General features: G+C 40.2%; 2 protein-coding genes and 1 pseudogene across 7 annotated transcripts in view; 1 reads left to right on the top strand and 2 right to left on the bottom strand.

Annotated features, from left to right (window-relative positions):
* Positions 1-690: 690 nt before the first annotated feature.
* Positions 691-2,798, bottom strand: PHLDA1 (pleckstrin homology like domain family A member 1). The gene is made up of 2 exons (XM_007448759.1): positions 1,636-2,798; positions 691-1,200 (listed from the first exon to the last, which is right to left on the bottom strand). Exon 1 carries the CDS (start codon positions 2,796-2,798, stop codon positions 1,662-1,664), a length of 1,137 nt encoding a protein of 378 aa, XP_007448821.1. The 3' UTR covers positions 691-1,200; positions 1,636-1,661.
* A 96-nt stretch (positions 2,799-2,894) lies between these two features.
* On the top strand, positions 2,895-14,351 carry LOC103090356 (40S ribosomal protein S15 pseudogene; annotated as a pseudogene).
* Positions 14,352-17,595: 3,244 nt separating this feature from the next.
* NAP1L1 (nucleosome assembly protein 1 like 1) overlaps positions 17,596-22,082 on the bottom strand; it is a 32,538-nt gene continuing 28,051 nt past the window's right edge. Inside the window, exons 12-16 of one of the 6 annotated variants that reach the window (XM_007448754.1) lie at positions 20,852-20,974; positions 20,063-20,092; positions 19,502-19,552; positions 18,419-18,490; positions 17,596-17,729 (exon numbers count right to left, since the gene is read on the bottom strand). In XM_007448754.1, coding sequence (XP_007448816.1) covers positions 18,455-18,490; positions 19,502-19,552; positions 20,063-20,092; positions 20,852-20,974 — 240 coding nt within the window. In that variant the 3' untranslated portion in view covers positions 17,596-17,729; positions 18,419-18,454. Of the gene's footprint in view, positions 18,491-19,501; positions 19,553-19,577; positions 19,829-20,062; positions 20,093-20,851; positions 20,975-22,082 lie in introns of those variants that run through there. The other 5 variants (XM_007448757.1, XM_007448758.1, XM_007448756.1 and 2 more) reach the window with 5 other exon arrangements.

The following is a 22,082-nucleotide window of genomic DNA, read 5'->3' as shown; positions in this document are numbered from 1 at the left end:
GTGTTTATCCAGTCCTTCCTTTTTCAATTTCTGAGTTTAGCTAACCTAACAACAAAACATATAACCCTTGGATTTCTCACAGAGCAATAAAAAGCAAAACAGCTGGTGTCTCTGATCAACATTATTCTCAGAATGAAAACAAAAAGCTATGACTCCTAGTCCTTTGAAATATTTACAAACTGTATTTTAAACTATGAGATTCTAGATAGAATACGATCCTAGAACAAAGTAAAAGGGCCAGAAAATGTGGTTCACATCAAGTGTGCAAAGCTCTTGGAGAAGGGTAATCTCTATTGTGGCTAAGAGCACAAATGTTCTCTCAAACAAGTGGAATAATTATTTTCCCCCACTATGCTTTTTGAAATGAAACACCTAATGCATTCATACTCAGAAATCACAGAAAACTCCTTACTAAACCCTTCACACATAGATAATCTAAGAAAGCCTTTTCCTACAGCAGACCCAGCCCTCCTTGTATATTCAGGATATGATCATCTTGCCATCAGTTGGGTTATGTTTGAAATATTTTGAATCAGCTATCATTGCTACTGATTTCCTTTTAGAAAAAGCAATTCGATTTTTATAATTACACAATTCTGAACATTTAGCTTCTTTAAACTTCCACTCTACACAAAATATATGTTGAAGGAAAAAAAACTCAAAAGAAAAAAAAAGAAAGAAAACACGTAGTATCACAGAGTTTAATTTCAACCACCTGGTATAACATTTAAGTATCAGACCTTCTGAAAATGAATTCTTGATGTGTTGCCCTTCACCGCCCTTTTACTTTCTTTTTTCCCAAGATTAGAAATTACTAGGGAATAGGTTTTTGAAAATAAAGTTTCTTTTTTGGAAAATGGCCTACATTCAGAAATGTCTCAGAACAAGCATTTTTAAAAAAACTAATAAATAATCATAAATCAAAATACATTAAAATAACATTACAGTACATCATCGCTCCTAAAAGGTCCACCATACTGGAAGATCCTCTCAAAGGTTCATAAATAAAGCCTTCTGGACTCGAAATCATTTCCTGCATTGTGATGAAGAGTATGCAGAAAAACTAAGAGGAATTGCCAAGTTATCGGTCGTATTCTGTCCAAACTACTTGGTCTGGTGCGGGCGGGGCGACTGTTTTGTTTTCGATCCAAGTGAAGACAATAGAAAGGTGCTTGTCCCACTTCCTCAAGTCCTCACAACCTGGAAAGAAATGACACGGATTGAAGTGGCTCGGACTCCTACAAGACCCAGTTCTCTTCGGGCCTGTCCCGTGGACAAAGCGAGCTCAGAAGGACACCGGGGTCGCTCCCTCGAGTTCCCAGACACACTCAAGTGGCGCTGGTGACAAGGAGAGAAGCTGCGGCGTCGCTGGGGAGCGCACCAGTGAACACGCGTGGGTCAGCGTGGGCGGGCGGGCGATCAGAACTTCCTGCGCGGCCCGAGCCCCGCACCCTCCCCCCTCTGCCCCGCCTCTCCTGGCTCCAGCTTGTTCCCTTCTTTCCGCCTCCCAGAAAGCTGCATTAATTTCTCATTTTTCCACCCAAGATCCGAACCGGGGAAAAGGCTTCCTACTGCTACCACCCCCAGCCCCACTCCTCGGAACCTCCCTCGGGAGCCGAGCTGCCGGGACCTCACCTCGTCTGGCTCGGGTGCTGCCCTCTTCAGGCAGAGTTGGAGGTGCTACGGAGAAGCCGGTGGCCGTGCGGCTGCGAGAGCGGTAGTGGGTGCGGGTGCGGATGTGGGTGCGAACGCAAGTGCGGATGCGGATACGGATGGAGCGGCTGCGGCTGCGGCTGCGGCTGCGGCTGCGGCTGGGGCTTGGGTTGGGGCTGCGGCTGCGGTGGGGCTTGGGGGGGTGGGGCTTGGGGGTGGGACTGGGGCTGAAGCTGCGGCTGCGGCTGCTGCTGCTGGACCAGGTGCTGCTGCTTCTGCCGCGTGGACTTGACCGCCAGGATGGCCTGACGATTCTTGTACTGCACCATCTGCAGCGTGATCTCCGCGTTCCATCCCTGGTCCTGCGGGCACCGAAAGTCGATTTCCTTGCCCTCGGCCATCACCACAGTGAAGTACATATACTTGCCTTTGCGCTCCACGCAGTCCACGGTCTTCATGTTGGAAAAGTGCAATTCCTTCAGCTTGACGGGCGGCTCGAGGCTGCCCACAGCGGGGCCTCCGGGTTGGGATGGCTCGACCGTCCCCTGCCCGGGCTGCTGCTGCTGGTGTTGCAGCTGTTTGGGCGGGATGAGCAGCAGCCCCTCCTCAGTGAGGATACAGCACTTTTTCTTCCAGAGCTGCAGCAACCCGTCGCTGCGCTTCTCCAACACACCCTCCTTCAGCGCCTTGCAGCCGCTGCTCTCCAACATCCTCCCGGCATAGGGGGGGCCGCCGCTCGGCTCGGCCTCTCCTCTTCCAGCCGCCCGGGCCCGGGGGGGCAGCAGCAGCCGCGCGCCGTCCTCGCCCCAACGGCTCCCACGGCCGCCCGCCCGGAGTGCGCAGAAGAGGCTAACGCGCAGGAAGCAGAGCGGCGGCGGCTGCTGCGGCTGTTCCTCGGGGTCCGGGCAGCAGGACAGCCGCGTCCTGATGCGCCACAAGGTCCGGGAGCTGCGAGCCGCCGGGCCTCTGCCGTCCTCTTGCGAGCGCTCACTGAAGGGCTCTGGCCAGGCCCCCTCGCGGCGCTTTTGAATGGGCCATCCCCCCCACCCCCGAGTGACACCCAGCGGAAAAGGCGGCTCCTGGCGCCCGCGCCGCGGGGGAAAGCCCAGCTCCGAAAGGCACTCCGCCGCCGGCGCACGCCTCATTAACTTGGGGCCTTTCCAAAGCCGGCCGCGTCCACGCCCCCCGCGTCCCTTGCTCCGCCTCTCGCCGCCCACTCGCTTCCGCGCTCCTTCTCCGGGATGGCTGCAGGGACCCGAGCCCCGGAAAGTCCTCTCCTCCGCCGGGGGCCACAGCCGAGGGCGCCCGAGATGGCCAGCGAAGGATGCCGAGGCGCAGAGGGCGCTGAGAGGCCATCCCCAGCCGTCCCGCCTCTCCGCCCGGTGGGGCTTTGTGCTAACAGCCTCAGAAAATGAGGATGGGGCTGCGAGGACGGGTACAGCTACCAGACAGTGCCTGGTACGCCAAGCTGACCCTCTGCCCTCGGGAACGCAGCCCTGGGGATTCGCGCTGCCTGGGCGAGCAAGGAGCCAGGGGGCGAGGCTCGCGAGCCGCGGAGTCCCGTGGAAGCGTGCCTCCCCCGGACACTACGTAAACATCTTAGTGCACAAAGGCCGAGAGGACACGGTGTCTTTACACTCACATTCGCTTACGGTCACTAACTAACTCTTCTTGGAGCCGAAGGGGCGATTGTTAGAGCAACAGCGCTACCGTCTGTCCCGTTTGGAAGGGGTAGAGGAAGGGGACCACTTCGAAGGGCAGCTCGCCTTCCTTTTCTCGAGCCAGGAGCGCAGGCACTGCCTATCTTTACCCGTGACACAAGCGCTCTAGCTTCCTTCTTGACCCATCCGTACAGCCCGCAATCTCTCACAACAGTAATTCAACTCTAACGACAAATTCAGGTAATGCCCGGTCCCAACACTTTAAGGCAGTTCAGCCTTCCAAACGGCAGGCTAGCCTCCGCGGGTCCCTCTCTTTGCAAACGCCAAACGGGTCAGATCTCTTGTAATCTCATTTATCTGTAACCTGAGGAAAGTAATGCGGTACTCGCCCCTAGCTCCCTCCTACTCCATTTAAACAATTTCTATAGAAATTCTGGGAAACAAGGCAGAATAAAGAGCCTAAGCCGAGACCAAATCTCTTGGGGGAAATGTATTAAAGTAAACAGAGAACCCCAACTATGTACCAACCCTGAAAATACGAAGAATTACACAAAGAAGAAATAAACCAGGGGTGGATAAGTCAGAGTTGGCCAAGGTAAGAGGAAAGGCTGCTACTTGAACTCAAGAAGGAAGAAGGGAGAGCTTAGCTCACCTGTAGTTTCATCAGGCTGGTACCAAGAATTCAAAGGGGAAGGAAGAAGTGAGATGAGCTTGGAGAGCGGAGCAAGATTCAAATTCTTTGTGCGTCACGCTTAAGAAATTCCAGGTTTATCCCAAGGTAATCGAGAACAAAGGATAACTTTTGAACACGGGAGGGTCCCGAATCTTAATCTAAGGAACAATGTTTCAGCAAATGGGACAATTCCAGCACAATCCTGAGACCCACTGAATTGCACTTAGTGGGCTCTCAGGGCCTTCACATTGTTGATGGATTAGTCTTTTAAGGAGAAAGGCAAAGTCATGGAAAGATTTCTTTACATGATTACATTTTTAAAAGGTTACTTTTTTTAAATTCTGTATACCAATGAATGACAAACACTGCACCTAACATCTCAGTTTTTCCCCTTTGCAGGACAAGTGAGCAATCCAGAGAATTTCCACATGACCAGCTGTTCATCTTTTTAACAGAATGCCATTCTTCAGCTCATTTAGAAAGGATACTTCCTTTAAATGTGTAATTCAGTGTCTCTGAGGGCAGGTGTAGTTGGGAAAGACATTTCATATGGAAAATTGATACTATACAAACCGAACTGGGTAAAACACTAAGATGTATTCTGGAAGCCCAAGCCACTTTCTTGAGTGTTTCTATCCTTCTGCAGTTTATCCGGATGCAACAAATGCATGCTATCTAAGCTACTTCACAATGTCTGAACAACCAGCAGCACGATTTTCAAAAGCACTTGTTATAATTAGAGACTTTAAAACTCAGAATTTCCAGTTGGGTATTTCACGACTTAGTGACTTTGTGAACAGCTCAGAAGTAAGTATACAGTTTGCCTTCTCCAACCATAGTGCAACTGATTATTGGAAATCTCAGTAGTATAATATAGGAATCTTGTAGATAGGTGACAACTTTGCTTTTAATTTCACCAATCACCATCAACTCACAAAAATGGCCATATTACCATTTTTAAGACAAATAAATTCGCAGAAAATGAGTTACAGGAAATAAGTGCCCCCCCCCAAAACAAATCCCACAACTTCAGTTGTAGATAATGAAAACCTACAAATGTCACTTAAAAAATAAAGTTTAGAAAGCTAGCTAACAAGTCACTGCTTTGGCAAACAAATCTGAAAAGGCTTAAGTCAAAGTGTATATTATAGCCAGCTGCATCAAGTTGTCTATCAGCAGCATCTGAGAGTTGATCATCTTCTGCTCTAGGATAGTTCTTCACTGGCTTGGAGGACATCACTTAGCTTTCCTTCCACCTCCCTGGTCATTGTCTCTGCAGGTTCCTCCTCTTTCCAATCTTTTGAGTGCCCCAAAGCTCAGCCCTTGGTTCTTTTATCTACACTCACTCCCTTGATCTCATCCAGTCTTATTATTTTCAATAAGATCTATATGCCCAAGACTCCCAAATTTATATCCAGCTGCTTGTTGCCAAAGAATAAAACAAAGACTGCCAAAGTCAAAAAATAATAACACACCCAGGCAAGGGAACACATACTGGTGAAGACATGCACTGAGTGGTTCGCTAGAGGGAAAAGTCTGAGGGGATTTTCGATCATAGAAAGCAGGGTTCATGGAGCTTTTGCGAACAAAAAATAGCATATGCTGGACAGGATGGAGTCCATAGGCTTATATATGACTGGTTAAAACAAATTCCTGGGTAGAACTGGTTCAGTAAGGGTCTGAAGTCAAAGTTCATGGTTTTTAAAAGAGCCTTAGCTGGTTAGAATGGCTGTAATGAAAAATACCCTTCCGTTTTTATATATTCCAGGCCACTGTTACTGTAAATTGAATTTTTTCCTTTTCCCTTTCTCTACAGTACTATTTGGGTGTCTATTAGAGAACTAGAATATATGCACTCCCAAACTTATCTCCTCACCCTGACCTGTTCTACTTACCTGCAATCCCCCTCTCAGGTGATGGCAATTCTATCTGTACAGTTGTTCAGGCCAAAACCCTTGCAGCAGTACTGCCCTTAGAACAAGACAAAAGGAGCCCTGTGCTTTGAAAAGCCAGTACTACATGCCTATCTGGAACTCATACTTGTTCTAGACTATACTCCAGGTACTCACTCCAAATACCCTGCCTAAATGACCTCGGCTATTTCAGAGTATTACATGACCATTGTGTGCACCGGTGTGTAAGGTAGGTGGACAGATTTTGAACATGCAGGCTAGGAATGTCCACACAAACGTGCAGGAGGCCCCTTGCCATACAATTCAGAGGCAGGAATGGGAAGACAAGGGAAGTGGGACACAGGCAGAGGATCAGCTTCCTCACAAGGAAGCTTCTGGCACAGGAGTTTTAAGGATCTGAATTTCAAACCTAGACCTCCAGGTGCTTCTGAAGGTGTATTTGGCAGGATAGTAGTGTGGGACATATCTTCATTGAACAAAACTTCAAATTATTTAATCACTGGCGTCTCCACTGCACTCCTACCCCAGAACAGCAAATGTTTAGAAGCATGCCTGCCTTGGAAAAATCCTTTGCTCGCTTTCCAGTACCCAATCCACAAATTGAGTCAAGAAATCCCAACGGTTATGCCTTCAAACCATATCTATATTCTGTCCATTTCTCTCCACTTCATCACCACCCCGATCATCTCTCCCCTGAAATACTGTCATGGCCTCCGAACTTTGCCTCCCTGATTCTACCCTTGTTGTCTTACCACCTATATTATAATCTATTTAAGACATCCCAATCACTTCAAGTCTCTGCTCAAATGTCATCTCAATGAGGGCTTTCTTAATCACTCTAAAACTGCAACCACCCAATTTCCCTTAATTTTTCCCATGGCATGTATTACCTCCTAACATAACTGAATAATTTATAATGCCTATTGCTTATTTCTGTTCCCATTCCTAGAGAATGTCAGTTCTTCCAAGAGGTCAAAGATCATTGTTTTGATGGGTCCCAATCACCTGATACATCTCTTGGCACACAGGAGGAGCTCAACATATGTAGAAATTTTAAGTTGACTCAAAAGCCCACATCTGTCATAAAAAGAAAATCAATGTCTTCAAATGCGTGACAGATTTTTCATAATGCATCCTACTTCTTAAAGTTTTCAAACTGTAACAAGAATTTATGAAAAGACTTCTAAAACTTGCTATACCAATACATGTATTTGGTAATAGTTTTTTTTTTTTAAATAAGTTTATCTATTTTTGGCTGAGTTGGGTCCCTGTTGCCGCGGTGTGCGGGCCTCCCACTGAGGTGGCTTCTCCTGTTGTGAGCATGGGCTCTAGGAGCACGGGTTTCAGCAGCCTTGGCACTAGGGGCTCAGTAGCTGTGGCTTGCAGGCTCCAGAGCGCAAGCTCAGCAGCTGTGGCACACGGGCCCAGCTGCTCTGAGGCATGTGGGATCTTCCCAGCCCAGGGCTCAAACCCACGTCCCCTGCATTGGCATGCGGATTCCCAACCACTGCGCCACCAGGGAAGCCCTGATGATAGTTTTAAAAAATTGAATTAACTATACATGCTAGGCCTCTCTGAACTTTAAATGCTACTATAGTCTATAAATGCTATCTAAAACACATCCTACAAACCTTCCTTTTCCTGAGCAGCATGCAGCTTAATATTGAGAGTTATTTATACATAATCCTATTGCTTGCTAGTTAAGAGTAATCAAAAAAAAAAACAACAACAACAACACAGTAATGGAACTGAATTGACAGAATTTTCTCTTAGTTGGCAGTTACCTGCTTAGAAGTTCATTAATACTGGCTTAAAGACATTTAACAGAAGTTAGAAAGTTATAAAGTGTTTACTTTCATTTACAACTTGATTACAAGATTATAAAATTTTTAATCTATAAACTTCCTAATTTGCAATATAAAGTAGAAACTCATGAAAAATATCATTATTAAAGATTTGGATAAAGTTCAAATGTCTTTTAAGAAATAGTTAAAAGCCAAGTAATCATGAAAAATACAAGTCAGGTCACCTTCATTAGTGCATAAAGGCCTGTGTTCAGACTGCAATTTAGACTTCTTAGCCATTCATCTCTTCATTTTTAAAAATTCTATTCAGTAAAAATATTTTATAAAGGTTCTTATTTCCAAAACGCTGAGTTGAAAAGGTTAACAACTCTTCAACTGAATACAGAACTATTTTTCTTCAGATGCGTCCCTCTAGCTGCCTTCCTTTTCGCCTAAAGTTGATGAACTGTGCCTCCTAGTGACCAATTTGTATAACACAGCTTAGAGCAACAGAATTGTGAAGTGTTCAAAACACGGCTATTACAACCCGTTTACAGATCAAACACTGTCAATCAGCTGTCTCTGTCCTTTCTATTGCGCCAACAGCCTAATTTTAGGTTCTCATTTCTCTCATTCATGGGTTGGTCTTGTAACAGCCCAACCACTTGAATCCACACTATCTAATACACTGCACTGCTTCCACTTCCATTCCTAAATTATGATAGAAAATTTTCGGTCTCCTCCTATTCATATAAGAGAACATCCCAACTCCTTACTCTAGCATGAAAAGCCCTCCACAGAAATGTAAAGCCCTACCTGCCCTTACAATTTAGACGCTCCTTCCACTCAACCCTAAGTGAGCTCGTCACTTATCTACTTTGTGCTGTATTTGCTTTTCCTAAACCTCAGTAACATTTGAGCAGAGGCAACACCGTACTGATACTCTGACTTCTGGGCCTTCAGGGATGGCAGCAGAGAAGCACCAGGTACTTCAGTGACTGACAGTGGAAGCATTGGTAAACTTGTTTGCAAGTTTACCTTGAGCACTGCCCTGGCAGATTAGCATCCAAGCCTCTGCCTTCCAGTAAGAGCCCATAAACACCTAGTATCCTAAATCTACTTCTACTCAAACTAGGTGAACGCTCCTGTTGCTTGCAACTCAAATATCTGACAGATAGCCAGTGGGCAAATCTCTCCTTTTAAGGGACTAGAATACATGGGGACACTCCCTCTTTTGCAGTCTTCTTTTACAACATAGCACACAGTCTCAGAACAGACTTCAGTTTGATCATTGATACCTGCAAAAAAATGAATAAATCAGTAAATAAGCAAAGGCCTTTTTTAGGTGGTAGAGGAGGAAAAGTAAAAGCAGTGAGTATAGAGAATTCCTTCCAAAAATTCAAGGATACAGGAAAACAGGTGGTATGATAAACTTGCTTGGGTGCTGCTGTAAATGGCAAGGTTACTTAAGAAGAGAAACTCAGGTTTCAAAGACCAAGATTGCAGGGGTGGAGGGTGCATCACAGATGACAGCTGACAGAGAACCAAGGAATAAAAGAGATGGAATAAAAGAATTCTGTAGGGTGGCCAGGCCCAGAAAGATGGAGGAACACTTTTTACCAAAGATAGAACCCAGGAAACCTTTTTATGGCAAGCTTCCACACTGCCACTAAACCTATCAGGAAAGCAAGGCCCCAGGTTAGAGGCAACAACAAAATAACAACACAACCCATGACTACAAAGTATTTAACAATCAGCAACCTTTAACAGATCAGAAATTGGAACATTTAGCCATTCTTGTTTCTAATGAGATTCTATTTACACTTTTGCTTAAGTCATTGTCTCAACTTCACTTGTGTATGCAGGGGTTCTGGGAAAGATTATCATGTAAGGCAAAGCGAAAAACCCGGAAGATGGATAAGACTCCAATCAGAACTCATCTTCAGGATGTATTCCTAAAATCACCTTTCTGGAACTGGTTTACTTATTTCTGAAATGCAGCTGTTTGCCTCCCGTTTTCCAGGATATCCTAAACCCTTTTCTGAACCTGAAGTTCTTCAGCATGCATGGCTGATGTGGCTGTGATCCCAGCCTTTGTTCTACCCAGGGTCTACTATATTAAGCAGCCCCACTTTTGTGCTGAAAGCACAAATCGTAAGCCCATCTCTAAAGATGGTTGGATGCCAGGAGTCTTTTGCGTCCTTCAGCCCCACCTGCTGCCTAAAACCTGCAAATAATGGGTAAGAGTGGCAGCAGCCATTTCAGACAATAAAGCAACTTTAAAGGTGGAAGCCATATGTCAAGGAAAACAAAGCAGAGGATGAAGCTCTCAGAGCAGGTGCGAGCACTGACAGAGGCCAAAACAGCTGACATCAAACACTTGACTCCAACAAAGATCAGCTGGGCAGCCCTGTTATTTACCTTTTACCCTTACATGGCAAGAGGGAATAATTACCATTTTCAAACAAGTATTAACATTAAATAAAACATTATTTCTATTACCTTAAATGGCTGAATACACATTTGCGTGTTTTTTTAATGCTGATTAAGATTTATAATGCAAAGTCCCACCTAGTCTGAAATACAAACAGTAGAGCAATGAAGCTTTCTTCTGAACCCCAAACTATGTAATATACCCAACCTTTGAAAAGAAGTATGTACTTAATGGTCATCGTATACTTACCATTTAAGGTTCTTTTACTAATCAAGCTTGACATTTTAATGATCAGAGTGAGCTAATTATGTGTACATTTGGTAATCTAAATTGTCCAGATAAATTCAAATGATAAGATTCCAGTATGATAAAGTAAAACATTCTTTCTCCATAAACAGGCATACAATATGTAATTTAACCTTTCCTGATGTTTCATTTTGGGAAACTATTGTAGCCTTTGTTTTATCAATACTATTATAGCTAACTGTATTTTCCAAAGACAAACTGTGGCCACTACAAGATTTCAGTTCCTCTCACCTTCCCCAAACTTTATCATTCCTCCAGCAAGATGTAGAGTCCTGTCCCATTAAACCCTGGTGGGTTTGACTATAACCAACAGAGTACAGAAGTGATGACTTTCCAGGGTAGGATACCCAACCACCATGCTGTGAAACAAAGTCTAGGTGGAGCTCTAGCCACAGCCCAGCTGAAGTCTCATCCAGCACTGACCACCTGTGCATTAAGAGCCTTCAGATGATTCTAGGCCCCATCCTTCAAAGCTGCCCCTGATGATGCTCAGTAGAGCAGAAATGAACTACCCAGGCAGTCAGCAAAAATAAATCTTGTTGATGCTTTCAGTGTGGGGAGTGGCTTTTTTATGCAATATTAGGTAACTGCAACAACTGATTCAACTCTCCACATTCTCATAGCCCCACTGAGTTCACAGAACAATATTCACGGTCCAGTTCTGTGGTTTTATTGGTTTTCCCAAAATAAGCAACTCAGTATGCAGAAATGTGACAACTACAAAGGAACTTGGAGCATCTTGGTTGACTTAGGAGATTGAAATAATGAGAATCAGTCACTTGTTACATGGCCCCATACAGTACTATGGCTGGTAAATTGGAAGGAGTCCAGATAAACCCTACTCCATCTACGCATTGGCTGTATAAAAATTTCCTGTACAGCTACCATCTTCCTGGCTCCACACTGGAAATCAGAGAATCCAGCAGTGAAAGAGCTGGAGTCCTAGAGTCCTAGAGTCCTTCTTGAACTGGCAATACCAGTTCAGAACTAAAGAACCAAAAAATAGTATGTGTTAATTCAATGAAAAAGAGACTGTTAAGCTAATAAGGTATGTGCACAAAAGACCCAGGAGAAGGAAGTGAAAGAAAAGACAGCCAAGCATAACTGAAACAGTACAAATGTAGGTTAAACAGGGCAGGCTGCAGATGTGCAAGTTGCTCTAAAGGTTCTAGGTCCACTCACCAAGCCAACTCAACAGCAAAAAGACAACTAGCCTAATTCAGGTCTAAACCCACATCTGGCCTGAAGACTGAGATGTCTCACTGTCCACCCCTAGACGGTCCACCCACAATGTCCAGGGATTCAGGTTAATAAATGTTTGGGATGGAAAGGGATGGGCTAAGTAATGACAACTTGGAAGTTTTGGAGCATGAGGTATCTAAATACAGTCAAACTTCATTTAGTTTTACCCTAGATGATTTCTGGACTTCACAAAAGGAAATAAATCAGCATTTTTTTTTAATGAAATCAGATTTTAAAGACTGATTTTAGGTAAGGGGGGTCAATTATTCTTTTCTTCTATTTTTCTTATCTCTTTATAAAAAACATCAAAAACCTTCAAAATGGGGGCATAGGTTTATATTTATTATCCAGTTTTAGTCTCAGGGTTCCTCTGTACACCAAGTAGGGACACCTCTTGGCCAGGAGCCATTTTGCCTTTAGAATCAACAACAAAAACAGAACCAAAAAACCCCAACTAATTCTGAAATGAACTGCCAGAATCTATTATAAGAGGTGATCCCAACCACAAATTGCAGGTTTTCTTATGTTTCGGAAGCATGGTTACAAATTGCTCATTATATATATCAGGTTCTAAGTACTCCTGAACTACTTCAAGAACTAACGTGTTCTCTCAACAGTGCCCACTACCATCCTTCACAAGACATCCAAATAATGAAGCTAAAAGAACAAGCGGTAGATTAACTCCAAAGCTTATATTTAACCATTCTACTATCCAATGTATCAACTATTTTATTCCCATATGCATTAAAAACAGATGGTAAGGGTCATTTGTCTAGGGCTGCCAAAGTTTCAGTCTAAAATCTTTTCCACTTTTATTCATGGTTTTTTATTCCTACAGAGCAACCTCACCTACAATTCTCAGTTGGATCAGCTACTACTACTAACCCCACCTGTTTGAAGGTAGTTACAAATATGTACTGCGGTAAGGCTGGAAAAAAACTCCTACTGTCTTGGATTAACTTTGAAATATTCAGTGTGTACTCAGTTTTTAATATATTTCCTACGTCTGTCACCTGACAAGACCTAGAAATAATAAGTCACCTGAAAAGACCTAGAAATAATAAAATCCCAAGAACAAGCAAACCCATCACCTAGACTTGATCTCTAAGTACCACTGCCCATTAAAGGGAACCAGGGATCCTTGGGGAAATAGCCAGTTTCAGAGCTGGTACAAAAAAGCCTAAGATGATCCCAGAAAATCTTTCTGAGCTATAAAGTATGCCAAGAGCTCAAATGATGCAGGACACACCAAAAGCACACAGGAACCAATTGTAAAAGGATACCACTGATCAAACCTGAGATGACTGAAGCATCAAAATGAACTGATTACACAATAAAATTTCCTGACTTTGAGTAATCATACTGTGATTCTGTAAGAATGTCTTCCTGATGAAAAAATACAGCATTTAGAGGCTAAAAGGGCACAATGTCTCCAACTCTGTCAAGTACTACAGAAAAAAGATACATGCATGAATATAGAATCATGTAGCAAAAACAATAAACGGTGATTTTGAGCAAAGAATGTACAGGAATTCTTTCAACTATTGTAATTTTAGAGTTAGAGAAAAGTTGCAATATCCATAAGGGCTTCCTTGCAAAAAGCAATCTGGAATTTAAGAGGATTCATTGCAGATAACCTTGAATCTATTATTTAAAAAACAAAAAAACCCAAAAACCTTCATCCCTTACTTTGACACTCTACCCTACTTTTAGACCCAGCCTCTAACCAGCCCCAATGTTCTTACCTACGAATGGTTGACTCTTAGTCTTAATCATGTCTTACTTTAAAGTTATCTTCATGGAAAGGTCATCATCACTTGAAAACCCCTTTAAAAGGACTTCTACAGCTAAGCCTTCCATGGCTTCGCCCCTTATGTCATCCATTCTTTTCACTGCCTTGAAAGTGCCATGGATTGTCCTACTTCAGGACCCTGATGGTGTGTCTCCTCTAAAACCTTCACCTGAACTGCTCTCTGCTCGGAGGCGCCATCCTCACTACACAAATTCCTACTCATCCGTGAATTCCCAGCTAAAAGCTCTTACATAAGATTTGAGTATTCTGGCAGAAACTTTTACCACTCCATGAAAGTTTCTGAGCAACAACTGCTTAATTTCATTATGAAAGAAAAATGAGTATTAATACTACTATGCAATCTGTCCACTTCTGGCACTTGCATTTTTCAACACATCCCCCAGTTCCTTATTTTCAAACGTAAAATACATGAAGACCTAGCCTTTCTGAAAAACCGACAAGACAGCAGAAGTGGAAAGCAGACGACCTTCCACGAGCTCACCTACTGTGGCCTGGACCTCGACCCACCGCTGGACATATCCTAGGAGCAGCTAAGGCAGCTTCATGGCGTGTGAGGCAGTGGCGGCAGCCGCACCGCCGCCTGCGGAGGAAACAGCACTGGCTGCCGAAGCGCCTGCGCAAGGTCAAGCATGCGGCACCGCCCAAGGAGAAGCCCGAGGTGGTCAACGCACCTGCGCAACATGATCATCCAGCCCAACATGACGGGCAGCATGGTGGGCGTCTACAACAAGACCTTCAACCAGGTGGAAATCAAGCCTGCGATGATTGGGCACTACCGAGGCGAGTTCTCAATCACCTAAGAGCCAGCCCGCGCAGCACGGCCGGCACAGCACGGGGCCACCCACGCCTCCCGCTCCATCCGCCTCAAATAGCCTGCCAGCCAATGAAGACACAGACTTCTCTTTAAAAACAAAAAGCACCCACACACATGAAGAACTAAAAAGTACTGCTTTTAACTAACACATCCCCGAGTTTCAAAATAATAAAACTCAAAATAAGAGATCTACAAAAGCTATAAACTCGCAATATGAAAAGTAAGCAATTTGATTAACAACTTATTTCCTGCTGGCAATTTATTATTTCTAAATTGTCATGCTCCGTTTCTCATTTACTTTACACTTAGTCAATTTTTTAAAAAACTGAAAAACGAAGTATGGTATATAACGTCAAATGGAAGAAACACAAGATAGCGTGTATATTGTAAATATTTTTGAAAATAAAATTAACTGAATACAATTTTTCTAATAAACATTTATCCTTAAATAAAGTAATTCTACACTCCGACAAAGATGTTCCCATTTCTCTGAAGTAATCCTTAATTAACCCAAAACCTTGGCTCTTTCTCCAAGTTATATTTTTAAGCATCTGGATTTTTAAACGAGTATACAAAAATCACCACTATATAAGTTAATCTCAGTTAATTTCACCATTATCATTTACATTTACTTTTCAGCTATTAGAGACTTAGTGCTTTAAGTAGCAAACCACCTAAATTATAAACACGGATTTTCAAAACAAAATCCAGTTCACAATTACCAAGTATATATACAGTGCAGAAGATTAAAATCTATGTTAGCATATGATTTCTCTTTCCTAAGGTTCCTATAAAGAATGTATGCTTCTTCTAAACTATCCATTAACTCTGTACATTTAAATAACATTTGGCTTGACTTAAACAGTCAAAAATATAAAGGCTAAAATTTGTATAGGACTAACTCATAAAAAAGGACTCAAATTCTAAACCAAGCCCTAAAACCAAGCAAAGAATATTTGAATATTAAATAGTTTAATATTTCTGCATGGTACAATGAGGTTTCTACAATGATTCAGTTTTATTTTTATTTTCAATGATGGGAATGGCCTACTACTCAGATAACCCACAAATTTACTCTCTTACAAGCAGCAGTAATATACAGTTAATTCAGTTATCTTAAGGGCCTTATCAAATACACCAATGAATACCATTAACCCGTTCACAGAATAATTAAAATGTTTCTATCAAAGCTAATGTGTCCTTTTAAGGTTTACAGTGTTGTTATTAAATGTGTTAAAAAGGAAACAGAGGTAGAATCCCACGTTTTAAAGCACTACTCTGTAAGCCAATTCCACACAATTAAGACATTTTTATGTCACATAAATACTACTACAACTTCAGTGAACTAAATAAAATAATGTTCAGAGATCCATGTTAAACTAAAAACCAATCAATTTATGGAACTGTTGTTCTCTGCTTATAACCATATTTGAATAAAAAGAAAAAAATTTAAGCATTACTTTACAGGTGATCATATGGGATTTTACCATTTCCAGAGAGAAATAGAGAACTTCTTGGTAGTCACTGCCTGGGCTAGAGAATACTATAAACTGAAAATGTAAAGACAAAACTCGAAGGGCCTCAGAAACATCTATAGTTAACTCAGAGTATAATCTGTAGAACTAGGGAATTCCTTTCTGTCTAGTCTTCCAAAAACATGATTTAGCAGAGCTTGGGAGGTTGCTCTTAAAATGACACATTTTACAGGCCATCATGGCCTAAGCATTGAACAGTCTACTCAAAACATCTCTACTCTCCACTCTTTCAAAAAAAAGTATATACTCATTCTTTTTTAAAAACCACCCAAAATATCACCAGTACATTTTATAAAATTAAATGCAATTTTATTAAGGATTTCAAATTACATATGTCAAATTTCTAGAATGGAATAGAACCATTTTGAAACTGGAGAGATGGCATAGATGAACACTGATATCCCTTGAAACTCCAACTTTATTTAAAAAACAATTGCTCTGCAAACCATATTCCCCTTTATATAACAAGATGAAATAGTATCTACCTCTTCACTTTGGCAACAGCTATTTCCTAAAGGAATGAAAAAAACAAGTAGTGATTTTGCTACTTCTTTAAGTTCATTAAAAATGGGATTCTATCTTTAGATTAAAATTTTTAAGTTCAGAAAAAGCTGTGTTCAGGTGAGCTATGGGTGCAAAAGAAAAAAAAAAAGTCAAAGAATGTCTAATCAAAACAACCAAAATCATTTTGAAAATAAAGAGGAAAAACAGGTGTTTTCATGGCATTTTCCCCTTTTCCCCCCTATAAGCTACTGCAATTGGTTAAGGATTTCCAGTAGTTAATTAAAATCTCAGGAGAGGAAGGGACAGTACTATACAAAGAACACAATGTGTTTACATTCCAAGACCTTAATACTAAATTTTTAAAACAGAAGCTCTATCACCTCTAAAAAGGAATGCAATGTAATTTTATTAATATAGAAGGAACTCTAAGGCCTTCCTATAATTACAACTCAATTAGTCCATCCTCACTGTCAAAGCTTTAAAGCTCATCCCCAAAAGTAACAGTAATTAGCCTGAGGTATATTAAACGTGGCTCTACAGTCTCTAATTTAATGGCATTTCCCCCCTCTAAAAATGGTCTTATTTCTACTTTAGTCCCATGATATCTGCAGTATTTACTACAATATGGTCATAATTAAAAGAGCTGGAAAAATAATTCTTGGACCTTTTCAAACAGCTGCTCGTCCATCCACTTCTATTAAAATAGGAGCCACACAAAGATCTGCAAGGGTTGCCTGACCGGATCCAGAATAAAGGTCCTTAATCTTTGTTTTCCAGTTTAACTATCAGACCTTGGTATAAATAAAATGCTGAATATCACATACTTGTGGTACAAATAGGTCCAAACTTTTGAGCTCTTGATGAGACTGAGAAACATGTCATAAAATTTAACTTACTATGCCTTAACACATCTGTGAGGTAGTTAAGTAAACAGTACTACCCATTTTAATACATAGTAAAACAAAAGGCGTGGGTAAATGACACACTCATACTTTAAGGAATAAGAATTGGAATTAACTGTAGAGGCTTGGGGCCTTTTGTCTAGTTCTGACCAAGGGAAATAAAATTTACCCTTTTGATCTTTCTATTAAAAACATTAAATCATTTAAGATTTTGTTTTCTTTTTTAATACTCTCTCATTAGTAGATGTAGTACCTCTTCCAAGGTTGGCACCCTTTTCAATAATGCGGTAAACTGGGTACATAATTTAAGCTAGGCCTCTGCTTCTACCTGAATTAGTACAAAATTAAGACATTATCTCTGGAGAACTAAAATTATATTTGACATTTTTATTTTAGGCTGCAAAAACAAAAACGAGCAAACAAACAACAAAAAACTTGAAATAGGCTTGTCAAATGATGTAAATTCATCCTTTCCAGGGAAGCAGAAGGTAGACCCTACCACAAAGAAAAGATGCTTAGTTAATGGAGGTTAAATTTTAAAAGTACAGTTAAAATAAAAATAATGAGACTTAACTTCTGAAAATACTAGGTTTTATTCACCTCCCTGTGGTAACCAATAACCATACTATTAGTTAATAAGATTTCTTTATAGTAACTGTCACCTGAAATACAAAAATCCATTAACAATCTAAGTTATCAGGTGTGGTCTTACTGGAAATTCTTAACCATATACTTGTCTTGACGAGTATTGTTTTTTAAATGATGAATTGTCTTAGTATAAGTCACCGTATTTCTGTAACAAAGTAATGAAAGGCACAGCTAGTGCAAGCGAACTTAAACCCATTCAACTACCCGCTGAAAAAATACTTTGGTTCTTCAGGAAAAAAATTAGCAAGACCAAAAATCTGGTTCATTTCACAGTTCCGTTCATTTTCATAACTGTAATCTAGTAGTTACAAGATAAAAATACTCCAGGAAGAACCAAATATGTAGCAATGAACAAACATGCGTGAGAGAATTTGTGCATTCAATGTATCTGGCAGGAAAACTAGTTAAAATGCTAAGTAGAACAAATTTGGTCTTTAAAATATCAGTTCCTTTCCTTTAAAAAAAAACTTGAGTCTACCAAGAAAATACAAAAACATAAGGCTGTAAGTAAATAATAGTTGTGTTTAGGCTATTACAGTGCAGGTTATCCTCAAGGCCACATACATCCTGCTTCACTGCTGCTTGCACTCTGCTGGGTTTTGATCCTTCTGTTAAAGGAAAACAACAAGTCAATCTATCTTTTTCTACCTGCTTCAGTTTATTTTTCAATAGTAGTTAACTATCTTAATTATCGCATTATCTCACTGTTCTGTCAAAATTTCTGCCAAATTTTAAAAAATAAATGATGGCAAATTATTTATTCAAATATTACCAAGTCACAAAAATGCTAAAAAATAAAAGCCCCAATTTTACATTGTAGAATGAACTCCATAAAGTGAACAAATTAAGCTATCTATCATCTTAAAATAGCCAAGCAATTTGTTAAGTCATATTACCAATTATTTTTGCCTTTTAATAGATCAGTTATTCTAAAATACTAATTCCATTCATATTTAGCTGTTAACCCCAATTCATACCTATTAGAATATTTGATTTTTTTTAACTACCCTCTGTTACCTGCTCACTAGGTTAAAGTATCTTCTGGATATTTTTACAGCATAAGCAAATAAATAAATACATTAAAGAGAAACCAGAAGTTCCAAATGAATTCTGATAACATACTAAGCATTCTGTGGGAGATAAAGTCCACATGACAACTTCCCAGGAATAAGAAACTGGGACTCTCAGATATGGAGCAAAGAGATGACTGGGAGAACCTAGGAGTATTGCTCCCCTATTCCTGTGCACTCCTGCATTCAGATGATTTAAAAACTGACCTATGTTTATTATAAGCTTTCCTTTGGGGAGAAAACAACCTAAAGAACACAAGCAATAAGTCATTTTAAGTGCTTCTAAAAAAAACATTAAAAAAAAATGCCCAAGATAATGTGCCATTAAAATAGAACCTAGGGTTATTTCGCCTGAAACTAGGAAAAATAAAGGTCAGAGCCAAAAATAAACGTTTCTTAGGAAAGGTGCATTGAAATTACATGTACTATTGAAATGCCAGTGAGGAGAGATTCATTAGACTTTAATAGACTAAAACTTTACATTAAGAGACACTAACTCATATTTAACCTGCCTTAAATTTAACAGAAAGCAGCACTAATTTTGCTCACCTTTGGGTCAAAGTCTGGATCATTTTCCTCATCTCCTTCTTCTTCCCCTTCCTATATTAAAGTTCAAAATGCATCCATGAAGTAGGTACATAATAGGAAGAAATGGCTCATAATGTAGGGAGAATTTAATACAAGTTACTCTATAAGTCAACAGATTTTCATGATTACAGAGTTTGGTGACAATGCAATTTAATTTGAAAGCTTCTAATATGAAAGATTTCCCAACACAACTTGAGACATCCAGACAGGTTTTATTGAAAAGATTTACTGCAGCCAACGTTGAAAAAGTTTACTGCAGCTTTTGACTTCTTCAAAGAGCTGATAACCCTGCAGCAGAACAGAATTATTTGAAATAAAAAAAATGTTCTGAGTTTTGCAATTTATTTATTGAAACCTCATACATACATTGTTTGGCTGTAGAATTCTAAAACCATATTTTTTTCCAAAAACGTTTTTATCCCATATCACAGAGTAATGATTTATAGCAAAGGAATACATAAGTCACTCAATTTGCTTCTCAATGTGTTAAACAGAATTATTTGCTCATTTGGTAAACATTACCTCATCCGCTTCTTCACCTTCTTCATCATACTAAAAAAGGGAAAAAAGGAGACATTTGAGTGATGCTAACAAACATCTGAAAGTAGCACTTAGTTAATATCCACCATTGTATCCCCTAATATCTAAAGAGAGGAAAAAATACATTCCCTACAGTCACTGATTATAAATTAAAACAAGGACAATATCTTCAGGAATCACCCAGCTCAGCGCCATTATCTAAACCTGACACTTTAAAAAATTAAAATAAAGAACACAGTACAATCATGGATGAAGTACGATCAGATAACTATGACTGTAAATATTACTTGCCTGTACAAAAAGGACCTAAAGGCTATGTGAATGATTGCCATTTAACAAGAAAGATATACAAAATATTTGAGAGCAGCCTAATTTTACCTTAATCGTTACTTAATATTCCTATGGATAAAAATCCCATGCTTCCTAATAAAGATTTTTATCAGTAGTAGAAAATGTACAAGGTTACGTTTTGTTTGGTCAAAGATGTGTAATGGATTTACAACACTAACCCAACATAGTAAAGTTTTACCACTTCAGAGAAAGTAGCCTTCCTAATAGCAGGAAAATAAAAACTACAATAAATGAACCCAAAGATCCTAAAAGGACCTACTTAATTCAAGGAGGTTATCTAAAAGGACATAAGTAATCAGCCTAATTTTGAATTATTCTGTCTTGCTTTTTAACAATTGCATCTATTCACTAAACCTCTCACCGATTCTGACTATCACACCCTCACCAAACGATTTCACTGCTGGATTCAAATTCACTCACATCATCATCATCATCTTCAATAGCTTCTCCAGTAAAGTATAACACTGATCTTGGGATTATGCGCTCACGTAAAAAGTGGCCAATTTCAAAGTCCGCAGCAAGGATAGCTTCAGCATCATCATCCTGTTAAAGAAAAATAAAAGCACAGAATTTAATAACTTATTTAATTTGGCATATGCGAGACTTGGATTTAAATCATATGCAGAAACTCTCAACTTCACTTTAAACTTTTAAAATTATCTTACATGTGCATGATCAAATAGTCTCTACATATGCCCTAGGTTTACAGGTTTTTAATGAAAATAAGTTAGCAGGCCAGTATACATACTGGTTATTGCTTAAGTTTTCTCTAGCTTAAAAGTTACAAAAGCAACTTTGCTATATGACTACAACTTTCTTTTTAAAATATCAATTACTGAAAACACCAACCGGAATAACAGTAAGAAAGAATCTCAGGCTTTTCTAAATAACATTATGTATATGGCACATAAGACCAGAGAAGACCATTTCACACTTCCTAAAAGACAGCATCCAAGCGCCTGTGTAATGCCAAGTGAGATGTTGTCCTACCTGATAAAGACTAAGTCAATCTAAGATTTCTACTTAATGGCAAAGTACAGCACAGAAATGCTGTTAATATTATTCAAACTTAAAATCATTCCATGATACTAAAGTTCTAGTTCTGTAATACTAAACACTGAGTAACTATTCTGTGAATTCCTGAATGTTTATTTTGACTCATCAACATAATCCACTCTAACAACGACAACAATAAAACACCAAAGGGTCGTGGGGGAAGACTCTGAAGGAAAGAATTCTAATCACAGGCAGAGGTGTGATTGTTTTGCTACCATCAATATTTCGTAACAGACTTAAGCCAAATTCAAAACTGAACTAGCCTACCTTGCCTGTGTAGATTTCTTTAAGGCTGTTTCCTCATTCCTGGCTGTGCGCTAGGCACATTTCACTATATGTGGCTATATGACCACATATATAAAACCAAATTTCCATTGGAATAATAACCACACAAAGAACTCTTAAGTACAATCTGGTTAGTGTTTAGTAAATAGTATAAATGATTTAATACATTCTATTTTCAATAAGGAAGAAAACTAGTCTTGAAAACTTGAATCCCTCACAGCAGTATTTGCAAGTCTCAGAAGAAAGGACTATCTTTAGCCTTTCACCATTTCTCAGTAGAGGCACCAAAAGCTTTTTTTTTTTTTTTTTT

Source organism: Lipotes vexillifer, unplaced genomic scaffold (assembly GCF_000442215.2).
Source record: "Lipotes vexillifer unplaced genomic scaffold, Lipotes_vexillifer_v1.1 scaffold329, whole genome shotgun sequence".
Classification (NCBI taxonomy): domain Eukaryota; kingdom Metazoa; phylum Chordata; class Mammalia; order Artiodactyla; family Lipotidae; genus Lipotes; species Lipotes vexillifer.
The sequence above is the reverse complement of the archived record's forward strand: the minus strand, read 5'-3'. Positions and strand labels throughout refer to the sequence as shown.